We start from the raw sequence: 24,619 nt of genomic DNA, 5'->3' as shown, positions 1-24,619 counted from the left end.
GCCATTGGCTCTCTAACTAAGAATGGTCTTAATGTTTTCAAAAGGCTTTTTTAAAAAAGATTATGGGACAGAGACACTCTGTGTGGCTCTTGAAAGCCTACAATATTTACTATTTAGCCCATGACAAAAAATGTTTGCCAACCCTATGTATAAACTTAGGCAAATGCAATCATACTAAAAACCCATGTCATGTTATTTCTGAATGAAATAGGGTGTATATGCTAAAATGTTGAATCAATAATAGGGATTGTGATAAATTATATCTTTTGGAGGCAGACATTCCTTAATGGTAGATTTCATACTTCCATAACCTTGAGAACCTTTCAGTGTGTGAAGAACTGGCTCTGGTGAACTATGAGAGGGCAATGGGTAACAGCTATCAATAAAAAGAAAGGCTGAATTGATGATAGCTTAGAAGGAGAAGGTGTCTGAGTTACTGTACTTAGGACTTCTTTCTCAAAGTGCAAAGGGACCCTGGACCCAAGCGCCACCCAGCTTTTCAGACCCCAGAGGGCGTTGCAGAGAGGACACCAGGGGAGCCCTTGGGTCAGAATTTTGTAAACACAATTTACTTGTATTTTAGACAAATAAGATTAGGTAAGAGTCACCAATTTTAGGTCCTTACCCCCTGCAAAGGTAAGACTCACATCTACAGAAGTGTTTAGACAGTTTGTTGAGACAGTTTGTCTAAAAGTGAATGAAGTCAGACATCTAAAATACCGCCTTTGTGCATCAGTCCTTAACAGAATTTGAGAAAACAGATATTTTGAGCCTGTTTTACAGTGTATCGGTATTGAATGGTATCTTTACTTAAATATGATATTTTCACAAAAGCAAATAGGAGCATAACCATTAAATAGGTTACTGCTAAATGAACGTGGACTTGTGAATTGTTACCTATTTTCAGTATTTTCAGGCCAGTGGAATTCATTGAAACCACTACATCATATCACATTTAGTTTTCTTTCTTTTGAATCTTTAGTGAGTAGTAGGTACTCAACAAATATTCATTGAAGGCATGATTCAAAAAAGTTATTTAATCACGAGCTAGGACATGGAAGTAGTCTCATTATGTATAGTTAACTAGGTCATTATAATCATAGAAGGGAGCTTACAATCCACAGGAATACAGGTAAAGTTGAAATAATTGTCTATGTAGGGTACATTCTATAATCCTGGTTTCTTGTATTTGCTACTTTAGAATGATTTGTATGAGGTGGTTTTCAGTATCTATTTGGAGAAGAGAAATGTGTATAGAAAGAAATAGACCACAAAAATCAAAATTATAATTTGATACAGGTCATTATTTCTTTAATTATCTTTATAGATCTTTTATCGGTCTCGCAGCATATACACTGCGTACATACTTCGTATTTCATGCTTTAGTGAGTTCTAATTATGAAATTTTCTTTTAATTATGATGATGTGAAGTTACAGGAAAATCAGTTCAGGTGTGAGGAATAAAAAGTTCTTTAGATTGCATACCAAGCAATTTTGCAAACACCAACCATAAACTAGAACTTTTGAGCAGAAATTCCTGTACCACTTTGTATATAAACCTTGATTAGCGTGTACCTCAGCACTCAGTCGTTATTTGCATAAATATCAGAACACCCCTCTCAGTGGTCTTAGGTTCAATTGGTCAGTCAAACTTACAGAACTCCATTAGGCTACAAGTGTAATTAAGAGATAGAAATACAGTGTACTAGCAGAGAAACATCAGCCGTATTTCTTCAGCAAGAGTGATCACCAGTCCCAGGACTATTTTTTGCTTGTCCCCTGTCCCATCACCACCTCAAGTGACACATCAGTTGTTGTACAAGAGTAAGCCATGTGGTGGGTGTGATAGTCATTTTGCCTTAGAAGCCCCATACTTTAGGAACAATATTTCTTGCAGTAGCTGATGAATATAGTTTCCAGGGTCACACAAGGAAGGGTGTGCTCAGCTTCCAGGGTCTACTTGTAGAAGCTCAAAGCCAAGACTTCTTACCAGGTATTTATGATCCTGGCCACAGAACTCCCAGTTCATGGAAACACACCAATCAGGGTTCATTTTTACCATAAGAAACATTGCTTGGCAGTTGACGTCTCAACTTCCTTGATCAGATATCAAGGGTAACAGAGCTAGAAAGTTAAATGAAAGTAATTTTTCCACAGATGAGGAAAAAGGTTTTGTTAATCCTTTATTGAGAATCTTGTCCATCAAGATTGTGAGCACCATAGAGTTGGATTTTTCATCTTCGCATGCTCCTTGCTTAGAAGATCCCTTGGACATAGCATGTGAATTATGGACTTGAAAAAGGAAGGCGGGAGGGAGGAAAAGAAGGAGGGACTAATGTTGTTAAATAAAATATTTCTTGAGAGGTACTTTGATAATTTCTAGAAAATAACAATGGTATTTCTTGACAGTTCATTGGTGACTTAAAAAGTAAGTGCTATATTTCTATTTTCTGAAATTGTAGGTAGTGCTTATCCTGGAAAAGCAGATAGTCCAATGGAGAAGATGGGCATTGTGTTATACCCTCCAATTCCAGGGAAGTTTGGGTCCTCCAGATCCACATTTATAAACTTTTAAGAGAAAACACTTGACTCCCAGATCACTAACAACAGACCTAAAATTAATCAACAGGAATAACTAATTGCTGTCTATTCATAGTCAAAAGGTGAAAGAGGCAATTTCTCAGTCTTCTATTTGCAGTGGAAAATGAAATCAGGCTGTGTCCAAAGAGCCAACTACACAGGGTAAAAACTAGTAGATCTAAGTTTCAAAGGCTACACAGAGCCCCATGATACAAACTGAGGGGCTTGAAGAGCAATATGGTGGACCCTTAATAGACGCAGGGTTGGGGACAGGGATGAGGAAAGCATCATGGGATCACTGGGGATGTAGACTGTTTTGGGCAATCTGAATTCATAGAAACAGATCTAAGTAATGCATGGAAAACTAATTATTAAAGGCAAAAAAAAGGAGCCAAAAAGCATGAGGGGGTAAATCTAGAATATTAACCAGGGAGCCAAGAAAAAGAGCCTTGTTCTATTGCTATGATTGGTATATTTCATCAACAGGGATCTCAAATACACTTCCTTTTTTTTTCTTTTTTTTGACATGGAATAATAGCATAGTTAATAATGAATTCAGTAAACAATAAATTATCTATTTTCCTAGGCTGTGATGGATAGAAGGAGGAGAAAGACAAAATATGTAAACCGTCCAGGCCCAGGGTGATAAGGAATAGGGAAAATGGAAGAGCTAAGAAAATACTTTTAAAGCAAAATATTGATGTTTTGAGTTCTATTTATTTTACTATCAATTGTTTTCTGAGTGAAATATCCTTGAATTACAACCAGTATTACAAATAACTGTATAAATTCTTCAGACTCCTCATGTGATATTTTAAAACTTAAAAAAAAAATTATAAACTCATAGAAAGTTGCAGAAGTAGTAGAAGTTCCCCATACCCTTCACCTAGATTCCTCCAGGGGTAACAATTTATGATATTATAAGAAAATATCAAAACTGGCATTAATACAATGTACAAGATTTCACCAGTTTTTACTTGTACTTATGTATGTGTATATATGTATGTGTCAGACTAACAGCTTTCTACCCTTCAAAATAAATATTCTACTTTTTAAAATATTAGTTATTTACATATGATATTTCTGATGCCAGTTCTCAGTAGTGACCAATTACTGGTTAATACTATAAAATATATTTTTTCTTTACTTATCTACAATATAATGTTAGACTTTGGAGCAGCTGACAAATGCTAGCTTTTATTATTATTTATTTCACTTATTCCTAAAGGCTACAAAGAAGATTCACAATGTCTAGCCAAATATAAATATTGTCATAGTTTAGCTCTGGCTGGTGTGGATCAGTGGATTGAGTGCCAGCCTGTGAACCAAAAGATCACCGGTTTTATTCCCAGTCAGGGCACAACTGGTTGCTGGCCAGGTCCTCAGCTGAGGGCATATGAGAGGCAATCAATCGATGTATCTCTCACACATCGATGTTCCTCTTCCTCTCTTTCTCTCTCCCTCCCACTCTCTAAAAATATATAAAATCTTTTTAAAAATATAGTCATAGTTTACAGTTCATGCTTACTAGTCTTTAAATATCAGGCTATCTAAGGATCTCTGAATATAATCTATCATTTTATGTATCTATCTATTTGATGTTGCCTTAGTCAGTTCAGGCTGCTATATATAACAGAAAACAATAGATCGAGTTGCTTAAACAACAAACATTCAGTCCATAGCAGTTATTTTCAGTGAGTTTTCCTGAATTTCTTTCTAGTATCATAAACAAATTTTAATATTATTGGTGCCTCGGGGACCTTGTATAATTGCAGTCACTTCAGAAGCTATTACCTTAATTGTCTCACAACAACTAATCACAAAAAAATTGGACTATGTAATTTCTTTTTTGCATTTAAAAAATTTTAATTTACCTTTTTATTTTTTAATTTTTTTTTGAGCTTTGGTAAGCTTCTCAATAAGGAGAGGATAAAAATCGATTTTTAGCTATTTTCCATTCTTTTTAAGTTTTCATTTTTAAGATTCCCAGCCTTTCCTCTTTTTAGCTCAAGTTGAATAATTTATAATGGAGATTCTATAAAACATACTGTCAAATATCCTGCATTAATAGTAATGAAGGAATAAAGTTGCCTCTACCTCAGGAAAATAAGTAGAGTAGCAGGTGAAGATGTAATGAAATCTTGGCAATCATTCAAAACTTAGGAATGTGGGCCCTTGTGAGCCTTGCTGGAAGTGAAGAGTCATTATATAAGGACCTGGGAGACCCAGATCGAGTCTTTGTCCTGCCACATTTATGCCCTTCGATCACCATCTGACTGACTAAATTTTCTCATTTGTACAATAAGAGAAGTGATATGTTTTTTGCTTACTTCTCAGGGTTAAGGTGAGAATCAGATGAGGCTAAAATAGTTTATGAAGTGGAGAGTGTGATATAAACATCAAGTGGTAATATTATTAGGAATAACATGAGCACTCAGAAACATCAGTTCTAGGTGAGATATTGAAAAACACATCAAACTCATCATTATTTCATACTTTTCTCTTCCTTTCTAATGGTGGTTTTGAGGTAGACTTAAATTGAAGGCTTTCACTTAATTTAAACAAAATCAAAATATGTCAAAGAGAATAAGCACGGTGGATGTGAAAAGGCAATCAAAACTGTGAGGGTGTAGACAGCATCCATGAACAGCTGCAAATGTTTGTTCCAAAAAAGAAAGGAAATAGAAAGCCACCTTTCTCCAAGTTGCCATTGCTTAACTCTGTGTCAGTGAAATTTTGACTTTCAAGCAGTTCAGTGATGACTATTAGGGTGACCTCCTGACAGTGTCCTGATACCTCAGATTCATTGCTGAGCTTTATTAGCATCTTGTCTTCAGATCTGCAGTAGAACTTAAAGTAGTTAATATTATCATCCCCAATAACTCACGTGGAAGAAAAAGGTGCCCAAAGCAGTGTGACTGGAGGACTGGGAGAAAGTAAAAGAAGAAATGAAGGCATATTTTACCACCTGGCAAGATATAATAGACACCATGAACTTATATTTTCTGTACTCCAGCTAGTTTGTATGTGTTCTCGACAGTATAGAAATGGGTTAATGGACACTCTTTGATTTTCCAGCTTTTTAATCAGGTAGCCGAGGTAAAACTTCTTGAGAACTTTAATTATAATGTATTGTTGGGAATATGTAATGAAACAGATGGAAAAACGTTTTTCCCCCAGTAAAAACAGTGGGACAAAAAGTAAAATGATTTTTACATCAGATGCTCTTTAAAAGACAAAATGGTTTATCCAAGTAAAAATTATGTGATAAAACATCTTATGCTTACTGGGGCTGTGGCCGCAATGATAGTATTCTTAAGAGAATCAGAGAACTGATACATTTTTAATTCCTAGTTTGCCTACACCCACTTAATTTGACATGATGTCCAATCATTGGTCTATATATCCTTATCATTTACTGAATTGGGTTATCTTCTGGAGGTCTCAGAAAATAAGTTCTTAGTAATATTGTGAATATATACAGGAAACTACACAGCTGACTCATTTTCCAAGGGGCATTACGTGGGAATTAGCTGGTAAGGTTCATATTTAGGTGCATTTTGGTCAGAGCGTAGTATAATGAGTATATTGTTTTCTGGACTAAAATCTATTAAAATCTTCTCCTTATACTGAAAATACACTAAATGTTTATACTCTGTTGTCTCTCAAGAAAAATACATCTGAAAGAGACTTTTTCTGTTTTATGACTTTTTAATGTAACTGACATCATAACTGTTCTTGCTGACCACTCTTGTTCTTTGGTAGAAGGAGGAAGTTGAACCTTGTTCACCTACTCGAATGGGTCATGATGGTATCTATAGTTCTATGATCTATTTTAAATCCATGTCAAAACGCTGAGTCCAACTAAGATATAAAAATTTAAAAATGACTGCTACTTTACTTAGGCCAATGATCATTGTCATCTAAAGAGAGTTGGCTACGGAAATGTAGTTGTGCTAGCAATTTGGACCCTCAATTACCATATACTGCAGTATGTTATTAACCTGATATTTAAAATATATGCATCAGCAGTAGAGTGCTAACTAACTTCCTGTTTCCCAAAAATGGCTTTAAGATGTGGAGCAATGTACATAAATCTTTATAAGATATATATTTATAAGGAAATAGTCACTCTATTCTTCACTTAGGAGAATTCACTGCATATTAATGATGTACATAATATATGTGGGGCTTTATTGCATTTTAGGAATACAGAACCAAGTTAGCTCTTTCATGTTCTTCATATGGTAGAATAGATATTCAACTAAATGTCTTCTACTGTACTACATCTAAAACTCCTCCGATAATATTGAAGAACTTTTTAGTACGTGGTTGAGCTAATGAGACACCAAGAATGTGTTTCTGAGAAAGTCAAGTCTATAAACTTAGGTGGCCAATAAGAGGATACTAGACATTTTTCAGGATGAACAACCAGTCCAACCAGCCTAGAGCTGGATTTTAAAAATTCCCAAGGATTTCAGGAGACAAGGCCTTGGTCCAGTGGGGTGAGATAAGATTTCTGCATAAAACAGAATCCCTGAGGCACCACTTCAATACATTAACTATGTATACACAGAGAGACAGAGAACATGTTTGACTTTTCAACATAGGTAATATGGGACAGGAGGATAAATAGCTACCTACTTTTTAAAAATTACTAACTGTACTCATGGGATTTGTACTTGTAATTCAAATTACTTGTATGGACCAAGTTTTAAATTTGGTTGAATAGGTCCTGGTCAGTGTACACCCATATATGTGGTAGAAACAAATTTTTAATCTTCTTTAGAATAATAAACTCGCCATACCAGCCTCAAAGAATTCACAATGATTCAAGTCCAAAGAGAGCATAATGGACAGTTTATCAACTACACATGGAAAACATCACCATGAGAAGCCAGCAGCAAAAATAAGTAGCAGAATTAGATTCATATGTTTTCAAATTATTAGATATAATTAATGTATATGAAGGAATGAATATTGAAAAGTATTCTAAGAAAAAGATCAGAATTAACCAGATGCATTTGAAAATGAACTTGAAAAAAATAAAACAAGTAATAATTGAAATGATTAATGTAGTAAATTAATTAAATGGCAGATTAATCATGGCTGAAGACAGAAAAAGTGAAATCTAGAATTGAGAAAATTACACAGGATGCAATCCAGAGAGAGAAGGATAGGAAAGCCTGGAGGTCAGATTAAAGATTAAGATAAGGTTAAAAGGTCTAATGTACGTTTAATTGGGATGCTAATGAAAAGAACTAGACAGTAATGTAAAAGCAGTTTTCAAAGGTATTGACTAAGACTGCTGAAGATTTAAACATTAAACTACAGGTTTAGGAATTCCAAGAAAGAATTTTTAAAAATCCATATATACAAGGTCTGTCCAAAAAGGTCTAACCATTGTTAATATAACAAGAGAGGTTCGTGTGACATCCAAGGAGAGTGGACTGGAATGTGCATGTGTGAACAATGATGACTTCACTGTACTAGTCAGTGGGGGCGGTAGACACCCACTGAGTGAGCATGTGTACTGTGTGACCATTCCATTCAAAATGACTGAGCAAGTAGAGCAACAAATCTGCATCAAATTTTGAGTTAAACTTGAACATTTCTTTGTGGAAACTTTGGATGATGCAGAAGGCCACAGCTATGGGCAACTCATTATCAGCAGCTTTATCACAACAATGGGCCCGCTCATGCATCACATCTCATGCAGAGTTTTTTGGCAAAACATCAAATCACCCAGGTGACTCAGGCCCAGTAAAGCCCATATAAAGGCACCCTGCAACTCCTGGCTTTTCCTAAAACTAAAATCTCCTTTGAAAGGCAAGAGATTTTAGACCATTGATAAGATTCAGGAAAATACTACAGGGCAGCTGATGGCAACTGGGAAAACGGTGTGAGGTCCCAAGGTGCCTACTTTGAAGGAGACTGAGGTGTCATTGCACTGTGTACAGTGTTTCTTGTATCTTGCATTTTCTTCAGTAAATGTCTTTTTCATATGGCATGGCTGGATACTTTCTAGACGGACCTTGTACAATACAACTTCCTAATGAACCTGTATAATAGAAAAGACAAAGAGAATATCTGAAAAGCATCCAGCGAGAACTAGATTGCCAAAATGACTGATTTCTCATCAGAAGCAATGGGATCTAGGAGACAATAGAGGGGCATCTTCAAAGTGCTGTTACTTTAGAATTGTATACCCAAAGAAATTATTTTTCAAGAACAACAGTAAAATAAAGTCATTTTCTAAGACTACTAAAAGACTTGGGGCTACTAAAGGACTCTCAAGTTTACATTTATAGAATGTTCTTCAAAGAGTAATCAATTATCTCCTAAGAAAGTATGAGCTACCAAAAAAAAAAAAATAGAACAAGGAATGTATTTAGAAGTCTAAACAAACATTGGTTTTTTAAAGTAATAAGAACGAGTAATTTCTAGAGTTAAAAAATTCAAAATTATAGCTATTATCTTGGGGGACTCATGTCAAAAAGTGGGCAACCCCAGCATTAAAACATTGTAAAGTCTATATTGTTTGAGAAAAGTTGAAAAAGTATTGCTGACTCTAGACATTGTGATGTTAGGTACCCATGATCAAATACCTCAGATAACCACTAATTAATAGAATGTATAAAATCCGGACGAGTAAAGGGAGAAAATATACAGAGGTGAACATAAATATATTAATAGATACTGTCACTGTACGTGGGCTCTCAGCTTAAAGACAAAGATAGTTAGCCTAGCTTGGGGAAAAAAAACAATTACAATCTATTTATAAGAGATATAACTAAATTGAACGCAAAATGTTTGAAAGTAAAAGGAACGAACAGGTAAAAAACTTAAATACTAATCAGATATTTTTATCTTAGAGCCACAGAATATTACTACATATTCATAAATGGTTTGTTTCATTAGATAAATAAAATACAATTTTAAATAAAATAAAAATCAATAGAACTGCAAAGAACATTAACAAATCCACAATATAATGAATAAGCTTGACATAATGTATTAACAAAAAAAATAAAATAAAAAACTGAATAATATACACTCTTCAAAGCATATGGAATATTTATAAAAATTGATCAATACTTAGTTATTGTGTGAAACTCACAAAGTTTGAGCAGTTGCTTCATAAAATTATATTTAATCACTGTGTAATCAAATTATTGACTGATACAAAAAATAACTAAACACCCATATGTATTTGAAAATTTTAAATCATACTTCTAAACAATCCACAGACCAAAGAGTAAACTAGACCAGAATTAAAAACAAAAATCCATATGTTCCAGTAGCACTTGCATTAATTAAAATAGATGGAATAAAGTATAACAACAATAAACTCGTAAAGGGAATTTGATATTTGAATAAAAATAAAAATATACCATGAAGAAATATTGCAATAAGGACACAACGAAGAATCATCGCAAATGATTGCTAGGGTTAGGGGGGAAGTTGTAGTTTAGCTTGGGGCTTACAAAAGAAATGTTTTTTCTTTTATACAAACATTTTTTCTGATGATTAAAGTGGTACAACCAAATATATCAGAAGGGCAAGATAATTATTACTATACCAAAATTAAGGACTGTGTATGACAACCTCAAATTGCCATAAATAAGTTGGTTATGTTCCAAATAATAAATTAGGAAATGTATATGTGACAGATGTGATGGAAAGGCAGAAAGAAATTTAGACAAAGGGCATGAAAAGATTATTCACAAAGCAAGAAATAGAAATAGCTAATAAATATTTGAAAAGATGTGCATCCAATGGAACTATAGGGGATACAAACAGAAGGAACAATGAGATACAGTTTTTCTTGTTGAATGAAAAAGATTGAAAAACTCATACATAGAGATTTAGGTACACAAGGGTTTGTCCAGATATTTTCTCCATTCTTCATATTGTCATTCAACTTAGACTGTGGTCTTTATTTTTGCCATGCACAAAATGTAATGATTTGTAGTAATATTTATTAATCTTGCAGTTTTTATGAGAATTTGGTTCTGTTACTTTCATCTGCTGTTAACAGTTTGACAATATATTCTATACTCTTTGATCTAGTAATTCCACTTCTAGGAACTTGTCACAAGGTATAAAATTATATATATACTTGAGACCGTTCTTTGTAGCCTTGTTAATACTCATGAAAAACTGGGCAAATTTCCAAGAATAGAGAGCTTTATAAAGAGAATATGGTGTGTATATATACTTAACAGATATATATATATAAAAGTTGAAAGATTATTGTAATATAATACTAACCTTTTAAATTATATATAGATTAATATTTACATAGAAATATATACATGACATTACTAAGTAGGAAAAGCAGGATATAAGACCACTTTTGTGTAAGCCGTGTACCTATCAGATGCAAGCTGTAACCTGTTTATGGTTGCACAGATGGTAGCCGTAGCCCATGGTAAGTGTGGTCTGAGGCACCTGTGCTGTAAAATAAAAAAGCACTGAAATAGAATTTGGGGGCCTGAGTTTTAGTCACTCTTTCAACAAATCTCTTTAAAAGTTAGGGCCGCCTTCTCTAAAAATGAGGGACGGGAGATGAGCACTGGACTCAAGTAGCAATGACAAATAGGCCATCATAGTTGTCACCTCCTTCTTCTGTGTCTACAGCAGACCTTGGTCGTCAGTCTTAGTGTCCTTTCTCCGGGCTCAGCCATGCCATCGATTTCTTCTCAACACACTGTGTCAGGACGCTGTTTCTAAGCAGATTATTCTTTACACTTGAAACTTCTTTGCCACCTTTGGATAAGATGATCTAAGAAGTCTTTTCAGCTAAAAAACTTTTTGACAAAGGAACTAAGTTATTGTGGTGAGAACAAATAGGGAATATCTTTGAGAAAAAAAAGTTTACTTTTCTGGTAGCTACCTTTTTTTAAAAGCAGTAAAAAGATGAAATAACTTTTGATAATATATTTTTCAAATATATTATACTTGCAAATATAATATATTTGAAAAATATATTTGCAAATACATATTTTCAAGGTAGGATATTTAACATGTCATTGATAAAAAATAATTCTTAATGGGCTATTTCACATTCTTGTAATTTCATAAAATTTTTGAAATTCAGTGTGTATTTTCAGCAATCCCATTTTAGGTGATAAATTTCCATTGGAGATACTTGAACTATATTTAAATTTACAGGTCAAAAAGTAGAGTTGTACTGACATTCTTGAATTTTCTAATAATTGAATTGAATACTTGTTTTATAAATTTAATTAGAACTAAATTAAATTAAAAATAAAGGTGAAGCCCAACTAGCCCCATTTCAAGTACCCGATAGCCATCTATGGCTGGTGGTTACCACATTGACTGCGGTACTTTAGGGACTGCAAAGAAACATACAAGTTAATTTTAGCTTTCAAGTATATTTTCCAGTTGGGAAAGCAAGATATCAAAAATAAACATTTCAGGAATATAATCCAAAGCAGAATATAATTAAGTGCTAACAATTTTCTGTGGACAGATTAAGCACTCCTTGGGTAGGAAGGTCCAGAAACCCCCCAGCTTGATCCATTCTTCAGTACTTTGGAGCCTGAGTGGTGGCAGTAGTGTGTTGAGTTTGTGAGAATGGAGTGTCTTACTTAGAAAGTGTGTGTGTTCTCCCTGCAGGCACGGGACCCGCTGTGCCGGGGAAGTGGCGGCCGCAGCAAACAACTCTCACTGCACAGTCGGAATTGCTTTCAACGCCAAGATCGGAGGTATGGGAAACGAACTTCCTTGGGTAGAGAAATGAGCCAAGAGCTCTTGTGCAAACTGGCTTTCAGAACCCTTTGGAACTAAAGACAGGCATATGTTTGTATAATAGTGCTCAACTGTTGCTGACAGCAAAATGACCATGTTAACATGTGTTATTGAACACAGTTAAAGACTTCAGAAGCAGTACCCCTAATGTGTTGTCCAGTGTGTTAAAAAAGGTTGTCCAGTACTGAAAAAGGGGTCGTTAACATCTGTACAGAACTGTAAAACTGGTGTTTGAGTCAGAAAGAACTAATAATATAAACACCAGGCCAGCCCATAACATCTGTATGGAAAGAATAATTTGAAGTTATGTTAAAACAGAATTATCTTTTCTTTCCCTTTTCTTTAGGTTTTATACAAATTTCCTTTTAATTGCAATTACAATGATAAATGGTAAAGTCTCCTTTTGTAGTCCCATAAAGTAGTAAGACTGTTATCACTGATCATTTCAGATTATGTGCACACACATGCACTAATTCAAATATATGTAAGCTTATTACAAGGACCCAGCCACAGCAGTTTAAATCCAGTCATTAATAAAAGCAAAATCTTTCCTTTTCCATCTGTGGTCATTTTTGTTAGGATAGCCTGGTGCCACAGCCACATGTAAATGGAAAGAAAACATTGTAAGAGATGGTATCGAACCTAGTATCTTTGAGGTGTCCCCTGGGGGTCTCTTAAAAGGGTGTCATGAGATGAATGAAGCTCCTGGACCCGGGATGGCATCCTTGTTTCTAATACACTGTTTGCTTTCAAATGGTAAATAAGGTTGGATCTAGAAAAATAAAATTGACAGTTCTTTCTAGGATAAATGTAGAGGTCTTGTAGCATGAAATACTTGGGGTATATAATAATGGTGCTAAGAAAAGGTTTTCAGAAACTGCTTTGAATGTTGGCCATCAGTAAATTGGACCTCTTTGCTTTTTTCATCCGGAATTCTTAGAGTGCGGCAGCTCGTTAAGCAGCAATTAGCTTCACTCTGAGAGCATGAGTTGTGTGTCAAGGGGAAGTTCATGGAGGATCTAAGAAAGGAGGCAAAGACTTCCCCTGAGAACCAGGAGGGTGCTGGAGGCCCCTGCTCTTCTCAAGAGACTCACATGGCTCCAGTGGCTGCCCAGTCAATCCTCCTTGCTCTCCAGGGCACACACAGTCTCTCGCGTACACTGACACACATGCATGTCCCTGTCATTACTCTCCAATGCTAATCCAGCTCTCACTGACCTTGAGGGAATGAAGAGATGAACTCGTGAACCTCACAGATAAGTTGCTCGCTGACATGGCTGAACAAGGACCTCAGTACAAAAATGAGTGTATGGCAATGACTCACAAATGTTCCATCATCCTGAAAATAAGAACATTCCAAATTATGTAATTAACCTCACATGCCCGAGGAACGAAGGCTTGCAGTCAAATGAAGAAGCAACCATTCATCTTTAAACTCAAGGAAACAAAATTCTTATTTGTCAGTTTTTGATCCATTAATATTACCCTCTAGATATGATTTTATCCAACATTTTGTTTGTGTGTGTGTGGACTTCACATAAATTACGTGACGTAGAAACTGAATTCAGGTATTTTGTAGATACTCCTGCATGTTGGCATTTAGGGATACTGGATAGTCCAGCCTTATTTTCATACCTCCCCATATGGGTAAGATAGTTTTGTTGCATGGTTTTAAATAGAAAGTAAGAATATGATGTAGTTTATCTTTCTTTGATTAAAAACCATGCTGATGAATTTTGAATATTCATGTCAAGCGAAAACCATTGGCTTCTTAGGACGCAGCGCATGCAGAGCACCATGCTGGGTGTTCTGTCCCCCAGAAACTGCTGACAGACTTTTGAATTGCAGTTCCAATTTCCTAATTTTTAAAGCCATTATTCATAACCTTTGTTCTCTACATCACCCTTTCACACACATCTCTTTTAAAACTCCAAAAGCCTAAAGGAAAAGAGAGTCAAGATGTAATAACCAAATGCAATGTCTTTAGGGATGCTTTGGGGACATTTAATATTGACTGGCTATTTATTTCTCTCTCTTTTTGGTAAAAAATATTAAAGAAATATAGTGTTGTATCTGTCACATAACTTAAAATGATTCAGCCCAATATTTATATTTTTAGATGAAGGAAAAAGTTAACAGTTGTTGAGTATTGGCTATATCAGTGTTTATTGTCATTCTTTCTATTTTTCTGTGTTTGTAAGTTTTATAGTTTAAAGTTAAACACTTTTTTAAAGCACAAAGATGTACCTTCTTAAAGAATTTATTTTCTACCAAAAGTCCCACTAATGCCATGTAGCATCTAATGCTGCCTGATTTGAGGTTTTATTACTTTATCCCCATTTAATGGTAATGAATAAAAACTTGAAATCCTACTAGATAACAGTGTTTTCCTAAGGAGTAAATTTGGGCTGTAGAGAGAGATATTTTTAAAGTAATACAATGTCTCAGTGATGGTATTTAACTTAAGCCGAAGCTGTTATGTTTACTTAACAATTAGTTGTTGTGTGTCTCCCAAATAAAAGGAAAAAAAGGAAAGCCTGGCATTTGACATATAATTTATTTTTTAATATCTGTGTCTGTTTTTGCAAGTTAGGGTTAATAATAAATTCTTATCTGTCTGGTGGGAATATTCCTAAATGAAGATTAATAACTGAACATTGCTAAAACCCTTTGAGAATTATTTGATGTGTTACATGCATAGAGAGCTTTCTCATTTATTATCTGACTTATAAATAACTTGACAGAGAAGTAATATATTAAACTCACATCAGTCTTACAGATTAGGAGATAATATTAAATATGGAGGAAATTAGACCAACCTAACTTGGCAGCTTTCCAACTTTTGTAAACATGCTAAGGTCAGAATGTTTCATGCCAGTTATGAACACAAGTGATCTAATGAAGAGAAATTTAGGGAAGATGGATTGCTTGAGGCACTCTTTGTCAACTATTCAATTAAGACGGGGTAAAGAAAAGGGAGAGATTGTGGAAACCTAGGAAGAGAGAACAATGGATTAAAAAAAGATTTTTACAGACGTTTTGCTCTTTCATATGCACTGTATCTTCCATTCTTCCTAAGAAAGCTTCAGAAAAGTCTGAATTATCTTTTTTCTCAGGAGAATATGTCCACTTAAGTGTTGATTAAAAGTTTCTTTCTTTTTCCCCACATGCAGTAGCTGCAGCAAGCCTTGGGTTGTTTGGGTGTTATATATATATATATATGGCAAAGCCTCTGATCAAGCTCCTTCCCGTCTGTCTTGAAGGAGTTCGAATGCTGGATGGAGATGTCACAGACATGGTCGAGGCGAAATCAGTTAGCTTCAATCCCCAGCATGTACACATCTACAGTGCGAGCTGGGGCCCCGACGATGACGGCAAGACTGTGGACGGCCCTGCTCCACTCACCCGGCAAGCCTTCGAGAATGGCGTTAGAATGGTAGGTGTCCAAAGCACCTTGGCAATCGGGGATGATTCGCATAGGAAGCCATCTGTGAACCTGGGGGTCCTGGTCCTCCAGTCTAGAGGAGTAGATGGAACTCAGAGGTAGAGCCTGGAGACAGGCTAATGGAAAGAGATGGGGAAGCTTTGAGACTGAATGTTATGGCGGTTCTACAAATGAGTTAAACGGTAGAGATTCCCTTGATGAGAACAGAGGTATATTTGGATGCTTAGATTTTTTTCCAAAGGAAATATATTCATTTATATGTTAATCTTGCATTTGGAGAAATAAATTCCCAGGACTGAGATTCAGAAGAGGTAGAGATACTGAAAGTCTCTGGTTCATGTGGATAGATCATCCTACAATGCCCTTGGCATTGTATCTTTCTTTTGTAGTCCCTTCCCTAGTTCCACCTCTGCCCCAGGACAATATGATTTTTATGTGCCCCTGAGTTCCCTTACCAGGCAGCTTAACCCTGGAGGTCACTTGATTTCCTTGATTTCACTAAGAAATTCATGACTACTCCCCCCAAAATGGAGGACATTATCTAATGTAATAAAACATCTGTTTCAAATTACAGATGTTAAGAAATCCTGCCCTCTTTTAGTTAAGTAAAAAATAAGGATGCTGCATGCTTGCACTCATGGAAGGAGGAGAGCTGTACCAGAAGCACCTCCTTTCTCCTTACTCAGGAATAAAACTTGGGGGGACTTAAAGCATCCATTTTAATCATGATCTGCTCCTAACCTCTTTTCCCTTGACATCTCTTTGTACTTTTTTATAATGTAAGCAACATTCTTACTATCCATCAGCACGCACTGCTTTCCCTGCGCTTCTCTGCCCACTCGCATGTCCTACTCTACAGCCGACTCCTGTTTTACCATCATCTTAGCTAAAGTGTCACCTCTTCCCAGAAACCTTCTCATTGCCCAAACTAGAATTAAATATGAGAGCAATCCCTACTCTCTACTCCCCATGCTTTATATTCCTCCTGTTTTTACGTATTGTCTTTACCATATTCTGCTTCATATCAGAGTCAGTTTTGCATGCACCTTCCTCACTAAATTATAAGTTCCTAGAGAGCAGAGTTTTGCTCTACCCTCCTTTATGGGCTTTGCAAAACGCATAGTGTACATGGAACTTCAGTGCCTACTCAGTAAATTGCTTGTTGCATTTAATTTAATTGACCACAAATTGTGCTAACCATAGGGTTGTTACACATTCAGCCCAGATTTTGGCATGGAATGCATGCAGTTGATAAATGTAATGTTGCAGCTGGAATACAAAGAGCAATGATACACCTTTGTGGGGCTGGTGTTAGAGTTTTAATCAGGAGACTGAGCTAAGTTGGCTCTTGGTTACTCTGGAATAGACTGGAGGGAAAAGCTTACACGCTTATTATGAATGTACTTCCTAACTAAAAGATAGTTTGGATTTGGGGAAGGCATACTTTCTTGCTCTGACAATTTTCAGCTACATTGGAGCCCTTTTGAGCAATAGGATAATGTTTTAAATCATTGCCTAGTATTTTCCTTTCAACGTGTCTGAACACGAAATGAATTACTCCAAGTAATCTGGTGATTTCATTACTAAACCTCTGGACTGCAGATTACTATTCTCCCTCTCTGTGCCATCAATAAAATGATCATTCAAGCTAAATAAATCAAGTGTAGTTTATATTTGATTTTCAAATTTTATGTGTATGGCTCTTGATATAATAAAGAGCAATCTGGAATTTCTCATGAATAATATATATTTATATTACAAATGCACATAACTCATGAGTGTACATATAGAGAGAAAATGCCCATATTCAATGGCTGTCATTGAAACAGATGATATGGACCAATGATTTTTAAATTTTTTCTAGCTAGGGAATCTTTCATTCAATGGAAATCTTAACTGGAAGTTCAGTGTGTAAAACACATAAAAATATGGTATTTTGGTTGAAGGAAAAAGAGATTACGATTAGGAACAAGATCACCTGAGAAAGCTATTGGAAGTTGTATAGGAAGACTATATTAGGAATAAGTAATTTAAAGAAAATTTACTCCAAACTCACTATTTTTAATTTTTTTTATTTATTGATTTTAGAAATGAAGGAGGGAGAAAAAGGGATAGAGAAAATCAATATGTTGTTCCACTTATTTATGCATTCATTGGTTGTTTCTTATATGTTTCCTGACTGGTGATTGAACCCACAACCTTGGCATATTAGTACAATGCTCCAACCAACTGCGCTACCCTGCTAATGCCCAAACTCATAATTAATTACAAAAACAACACATGCTTATTATAATCAATCATACTCTAAAGATGAAATTAAAAATAGATTACCCACCCAACTAGATAACCAGTATTAAAGGTTTGGACTACATCTTTACATAGTCCTAGCCCATTCGTATTCCAAATGGGGATCTCTTGTCTCTGCACACTGCTATTTCCACCTACCTAACAGTGTATCATGGGCAGTCCTTCCGGAACAGTTCATAAGGACATAGCTCATTTATTGTACTGTTTTAAAATTTTTGGAGTATGGAGAGCCCATAATTCATTCAACATTCTACTGAGAAACTTTTGAGGTTTTCATCTGGAGGGAAAAGAGAAATTTTAGTTTTAGAATAAACCACTTACTTTTAAAGTTAAGGTAGTAATGAACTACAATAAAAACTCTTAAAAACAAATTATTCCCTGGCTCCTAGCATTGCACATCCAATTGTGGAAGAGCAGCAGTGACCTATTTAAGTGTGGTAAGATCAACAAGACATGGTTTTTACATATTTAATACACATAGGCTTCATTCAGACTTAGGCTCCAGTTGACTCCAGCGTCTTTTATTTACTGCTGTCTGATCTGATATACATCAAATTACCTCTCTCCTTTCTTTTCCTCATCTGATGTAGAGCAATAATTGTACTTACTTACAGTGATACTATGAGTGTTAAATGAGAAGATAATGCGCAATACCTGGAACATAATCAGTGCTCAGAAATAACTTTTACTTTTAAGTTTTCCACCATAGAAAAGATCGTTCTCTTCCAAAACACTATATTTCTCATCAGTCCTCCATTCTTCACTTCCCTACCATTTCTATACTGTAGAGTTCTGAAATATTCCATTGAGTTGCTTGTAGTGGCAGATAAGAAACAATATGGTAGAAGTCTGCATAAACTTTCTGAATTTTATAATGTTGTTTACTTTGTTCTCCCTATACCTGTGCTCACCTTCAATTTCACTTGTCCTTAAAAGCATATCTTTAATTTCATTGAGATAACCTCTTGAATAAATTCATTTCAGTTATCCATGTTTGTAGTCTTGAATTTATTTATATTTCCCAAGAAATGTTTCTCTAAATATCCATAAATAGGTAATTTAGTATCATTAAAGCAGTATATCAGAGAGTCTTTTCCTGGAAAAAGAAACGTTTTACTCCTCTGTTATCAGGCATCAAATGAGACAGTATGTTTTTTGAGGTTATTCTAATTTGTGTTCTTTATATACTATGTATTTTCAAATGTATAAAGAATAATTGGATAAATAGTTTAAACAAAGTTAGATTACAGGATGCAATAGAGAAATAAATTATTATTGGTTGAGTGATTTAAGTAATGAAGGAATAAATGACTAATAAACTAACGCTTTTAGGTAGCTAGGGGAAATCTACATGACAGTTGAAAGTTGCTCTGGCCTCTTGGAGTTTTAACTATATCATCTACAAAAATGTAACAACTGGAATTTATTTTTTCTATTAAATTTATTAAGCTCTCACTTTCTATATACTATAGATAAAAGACTAAAGAAGGCATCTAAGTTTTATATGCAGTACATAGAAGTCTCAATATTCTAGCAACATGACAGAAAACAGAAGATTATTTGAGCTAAGGGTAAGTGTGATGGGAGAAATAAAACCAGGGACTTAGAGAGGACAGGACTGTTTTGGTTAGGAGGGTGGAGAGTCTTCTTTGAGCAGGTGATATATGAATGGAGACGTAAGTGATAAGAGGCCAGTCACATGAAGAAATGCGGCAGAAGGAACAGCAAGAGCAAAGCACCGTGAGTGGAGAATGGTGTGGATGTACTCACAGAACAGGATGCTAAATTGGGCTTTGGGGGCAACGGGGCAGAGATCAGGCGGTAGGAGGTAGGTTGGAGAGGTAGGCAAGGGCTAGCTCAGCAGGGCTCTCTAAACCATGCAGGATGCTCACATTTTATTCTGTTACAGAAAGCCATCTGCTGGAGGTTTTCAGCAGAGTCGTGGCCTGATGGGATACACAATTTTAAAAGGGCACTGCTATGTAGAGAATGTACTTTACTTGGGGTAAGGGAGAAGAGGCAAGAGTAGAAGGTTGAAATGGTCCAGCAGAGAGCTGATAATGAGTTGGACAAGGGTGGCGACAATATCAAGACAACTAGAGAGGTGGGTGGTGAGAGAGAAGTATAAGTATCAAGAGAGATTTTCACTAGGGAAATAAATAAATTTTGCTCAGGGAGTCCAAGTATTGATTGCATCCATTCCTTCTGCTTGCTAATCAAAAAACGTAGCAAATACGGGATTTCAAATTGCTTTCTGTTTGTTTACTATAAGATAAGCATTGGCTCAGGAGAATGTAACACTGTTTTCAAAGACTTTAACAAAATCAGAATTGATTCAATTTATAGGCCCCTTAGAATTAATGTACCAAAATTGCGTTGAAGAAACTATGTTGAACAAACCATGTCACAGTTGACAGCTTGCTCTTTCTTCCAAAGGTTGCATTTTTTGTGATGCTGAGGAGTATAAAATTACATGCAAGAATTAGAGGTATATGACCTGGGCTGCATACACTTAATGATTATGATGAAGGTACAGCCAAACATTTGACATTTGGCAGTCTGTTACACTGTAGTGATTCTGTTATTCCCTTAAATAGATCATTTTTAATCTTCACAATGATCACATAAAATGGATACTGTTATCCCCAATTTTATAGAAAATATTCAGCATAGCTAAAGAAGTCAGAATGTGGGCCTCTAAGAAATCTAATAGATTTTTTACATGTTGTCATTTCCATTTTATTTGTCACATCTGACTTCCCTCCTTCATCTGTGACCATGTCCTCTAGCTTTCCTCCTGTTCCTGTGGTGAATTGCTCATGTTCTAACCTTGTCCAGCTCCTCCATTTCTTCACTGATGCCACCCTTTCTCACTTCATCAAAGATATTGCCCAATTAACTGTCTTTTCCTTCGTCATCAGAATTGCCCTCTCACCTGTGCCATTGCCATTTGCATACATTCATATTGTTAAACTCCTGAGAGAGAGAGAAGACAATCCCTCTTTTGCCTCCTTCTATCCTTCCAATTATGGCCTCATTTCTTTTTTTCCCCATTAGAACAAAATTCCTTGAAAACATTGTTCATACTTGTCTCTACAAGCTCTTTTTTTCCATGATCTCTTGATGCCACTACATCAGGGCTCTGACCTATTACTCCCCTAAAGCTGCTCTTACCAAAGTCACGGTGATCTCCTTATGTAAAAACCCGGTGCTCTTGTCTGAATTGTCATATATAATTTGTGCGAACAAGGAGGCCAGCCTGCTTCTTCCCATCTGCAATATAACACATGTACTCCCAACGCTTCAGAACACTTTCTTGGCAATTATTATCCCTCCTTTTATTTATTAGATTTAGTAGTTGATTAATTTTCTCCTCCAGAGAGGCCCATAGTGTGACAGTTTTGTTCTCTGTGTATTCCAGGTACCTAAAACAGTGTCTGTTTAGAGAGTTACTGAGTGAATGTATGAATGGATGGGTCAGTGACTTCCATGCCAGCTTGCTGCATATACTGAATGAATTTATTTAAGGATTACACTTGCATTGTTTTATGTTACTAATTTGGAAATGAGTTATTAATATATGTTTTATAGTCTGGTGATTAATGTACTCCGACTCTGGACTCAGACTGTACAGTGTGTTTTAATACTTTCTTACCTTGTTCAAGTTAATTAGCCTCTCCGAGGGTCAGTCTGTTCCTCTATAAAATGGACCTAAATGCTAGTAATTACTTTTTAGGACTGTTGTGAGGATTATATGTTTAGTGCCTGTAAAATACAAGGCAAAGTTCCTGAAACATAGTAAAGTCTCTATTCTGTTATAAACCTTAATCATTATCACCACTGCAAAGTCAAGGGTAGTAAAAGTGAAAACTTGATTAATCATGCAAAATACTGTAAAAAGTCTTGATTGTTTGAAATTTCTGGGTTAAATCAAGTCCATATTACTGAGTGATCCTTTGGGAAGGTAAGTATATGATCTTGTTATTATTATTAAGGAATGGGCAAAATAAATGGGACAAAATATCCAAAAGGGTATTTTCTAAAATTTAATCCAAACACACTAATTAAAAAAATGCTTTAAAAAAAAGTAGGGGGTTGATTTTGCTGTCAAATCACTTGACAAACAGCACTCATTACATGTTCCCTTTGGAAATTTAAAAGTATATTAAAGGCTCTGAGAACTCCTGTAGTAAAGCTTAACTTTATTTAATCAATGTTCTAAACTTTGAGCACACAGAAGCTTTTATTTTCATGATTTTTTAAGATTGCTGTTAAGTTAATTTCATTTTAAATTCTTTGGAGCAACTTTATGAAAATTCAGCTAAACTCACTAGACTTTTAGAGTCAGAATGTTGGAACTGGAAATAATTTTAGTGGCTGAGTTGTTTTTACCAACCTTTTTTATTTATTTACCTGTAAATGTTACTACCATTCACCCTTTCTCCCTTCCTAAAACTTGTGATTTCTTCTTTTCCTCATCCTAGTCATCTAATATGTCTTTCTTTGTTTTGCTACTTCCTAAAACTCTGTGGAATCTGCCCGCTTGCTCTCATGATTAGAACCAACATCTCTCACATAGGCTTGGGCAAGAGAGTACTTCCAAAATTTCCATCTTCCCAGCTTGAGCTTCAACTTTCACATTAGCATCAACATGGCAGCCAGGGAAGTATGTCTTCTATGTAAATCTTGTCATTTGTGTTCTCTTTAAAACTCATCACCACTCTGGGTGATCAACAAAGCACATTCTAAGCCCCCTAGGAAGGAACGTAGACCTCTCACAATTTTACCAGGGGTCTCAGAATTGCAATCTTCCATGTCATTTTAGGAAAGGACAGTTTAAAGGTTGCTCTCATTCAAACTGACACAATTCCATTTAACCATGGTGATCCTTTGGCCTGACTCCTTGGTATGACTGGCAAAGATTTCCCTCAGGGGAAACTCTTGACTTCATCTACCCAGGCAGTTCTAAATAGAAAAGCAGTTTTATAAAATGTGTGAGTCAACTGATAGTGTTTCATATATGGGTGACCCAAGGTTTGGTGTCAGAATAAGAAGCTATTTCCCTAAAGTTTTCTTTGACAGATTCTGTATTCATTCACTTATTCTTGATTGCATTCGGGAGACATTCCCTGGGTAGTTATAATATTCCAGGCACTTTGCTAGGTAACAGTGAAAGATGAGAAACACAGCACTTGTCTTAGGGGAGCTCACCATATAATGATGAATAAATGTCCTAAGTGCAAGGAAACTACCGAAGTTTCTTCTCTGAATAGAATCTGATAAGCAATAAGGAGGACAGGCTAAACACCACACAGTAACAAAACTTATTGTGTGCAGCCTAGTTGCCTTGCAGTCATCTTTTTTTGTACCCCTTCGGTTATTAAACTTTAATAATATTTGGTGCATTTGATATTCATCAGCAGGTATCTAATGCATTAACAACACTTTACAGTTTCCTGACAGTTGTGTTTAATTATATCCTATTGAAAATGAGCAAAAAAACTTGGAATCAAATCTTTTCCTTTCCCCATAATCAGAAAATGCTATGTTAAGGTTACCAGTACTTCCCTTATTATTTGTACTCAGGAAGTATTTCTTAAGTAGCCACTACATACTGGTTTGGCATTTATCTTAATCTTTTATCTGGAGAAATTGAGTAGCTCATAGATGTTGTAGGATCTCAGCTTACAGAGTTTTCTTTGTCATTTTATCTACAAGTAAACTTTCAATTCCAGGTTATTTGTCTTTGAGCTTTTTAGACTTTGGGATTAAAGCATTCAAAACAGAACCAATGTCAAGGGTAAGAAATAAAAGTAGGTGAAATCACAGTCACTGACTCCTAATTTCCTTGTTGGAACTGTGTCCTTTTTATTTCCCTATTTCACTCTACTCTTCTATCCAGGCATCCAGATGGAAACAGGGCATTTGATGAACATTTATTGGCACATCCCTGGCTGTTGAGTCTCTTATGAGGTCTGATTAGTATATGCCCTTCCCATCACCAATTTCCTTTTGAGTCACCAGATTTTACAACTGATTAGATATTTTAGAATATTTGCTGAAAGCAGATGGTTGCTGTACAATCACAGATTGTCTCTGATACACAAGTGTGTGCACGTGTGTGCTCACACACACAGACACACACACACACAGACACACACACACACATACACACACACACACACACACATTTCTCCACCCTTAAATTAAAGGCATATGTTCACCAGGAGGGGGAAAAAGAGGAGGTATAATCAGCTTGTATAATACAGCAGTAATAATAATCGTAATAAAATTAACCAATTTAATTTGGGAGGGGTATGTTTTTATCTGATATACACCCAGCTGTAGCAGGATTGGTACCAGTTTACATTTTAATAAATGACAGATTGCTGTTGAATTAGTTGGCACATGTTATAAAACTTTGGAATGATGTATGGGTAGGGGAAGATAAACAAGGGAGTTTATTTCATATTGGTTCCACTTAATGAAAATTGATTTTAACTGAAGTTT

The 24,619-nt window shown here is 35.6% G+C and overlaps 1 protein-coding gene across 1 annotated transcript in view; it reads left to right on the top strand.

Moving 5' to 3' along the window:
• The window catches only part of PCSK5 (proprotein convertase subtilisin/kexin type 5), a 413,154-nt gene that overhangs the window by 144,495 nt on the left and 244,040 nt on the right, over positions 1-24,619 (top strand). Inside the window, 2 exon segments of the mRNA XM_054583010.1 lie at positions 12,226-12,314; positions 15,621-15,793. Of these exon segments, the coding sequence (XP_054438985.1) occupies positions 12,226-12,314; positions 15,621-15,793 (262 nt within the window).

Source organism: Pteronotus mesoamericanus, unplaced genomic scaffold (assembly GCF_021234165.1).
Source record: "Pteronotus mesoamericanus isolate MK-2021 breed Mesoamerican mustached bat unplaced genomic scaffold, CSHL_Meso_final contig_73, whole genome shotgun sequence".
Lineage (NCBI taxonomy): Eukaryota > Metazoa > Chordata > Mammalia > Chiroptera > Mormoopidae > Pteronotus > Pteronotus mesoamericanus.
Note: the sequence above shows the minus strand (reverse complement) of the source record. Positions and strands in the feature narration are given on the sequence as shown.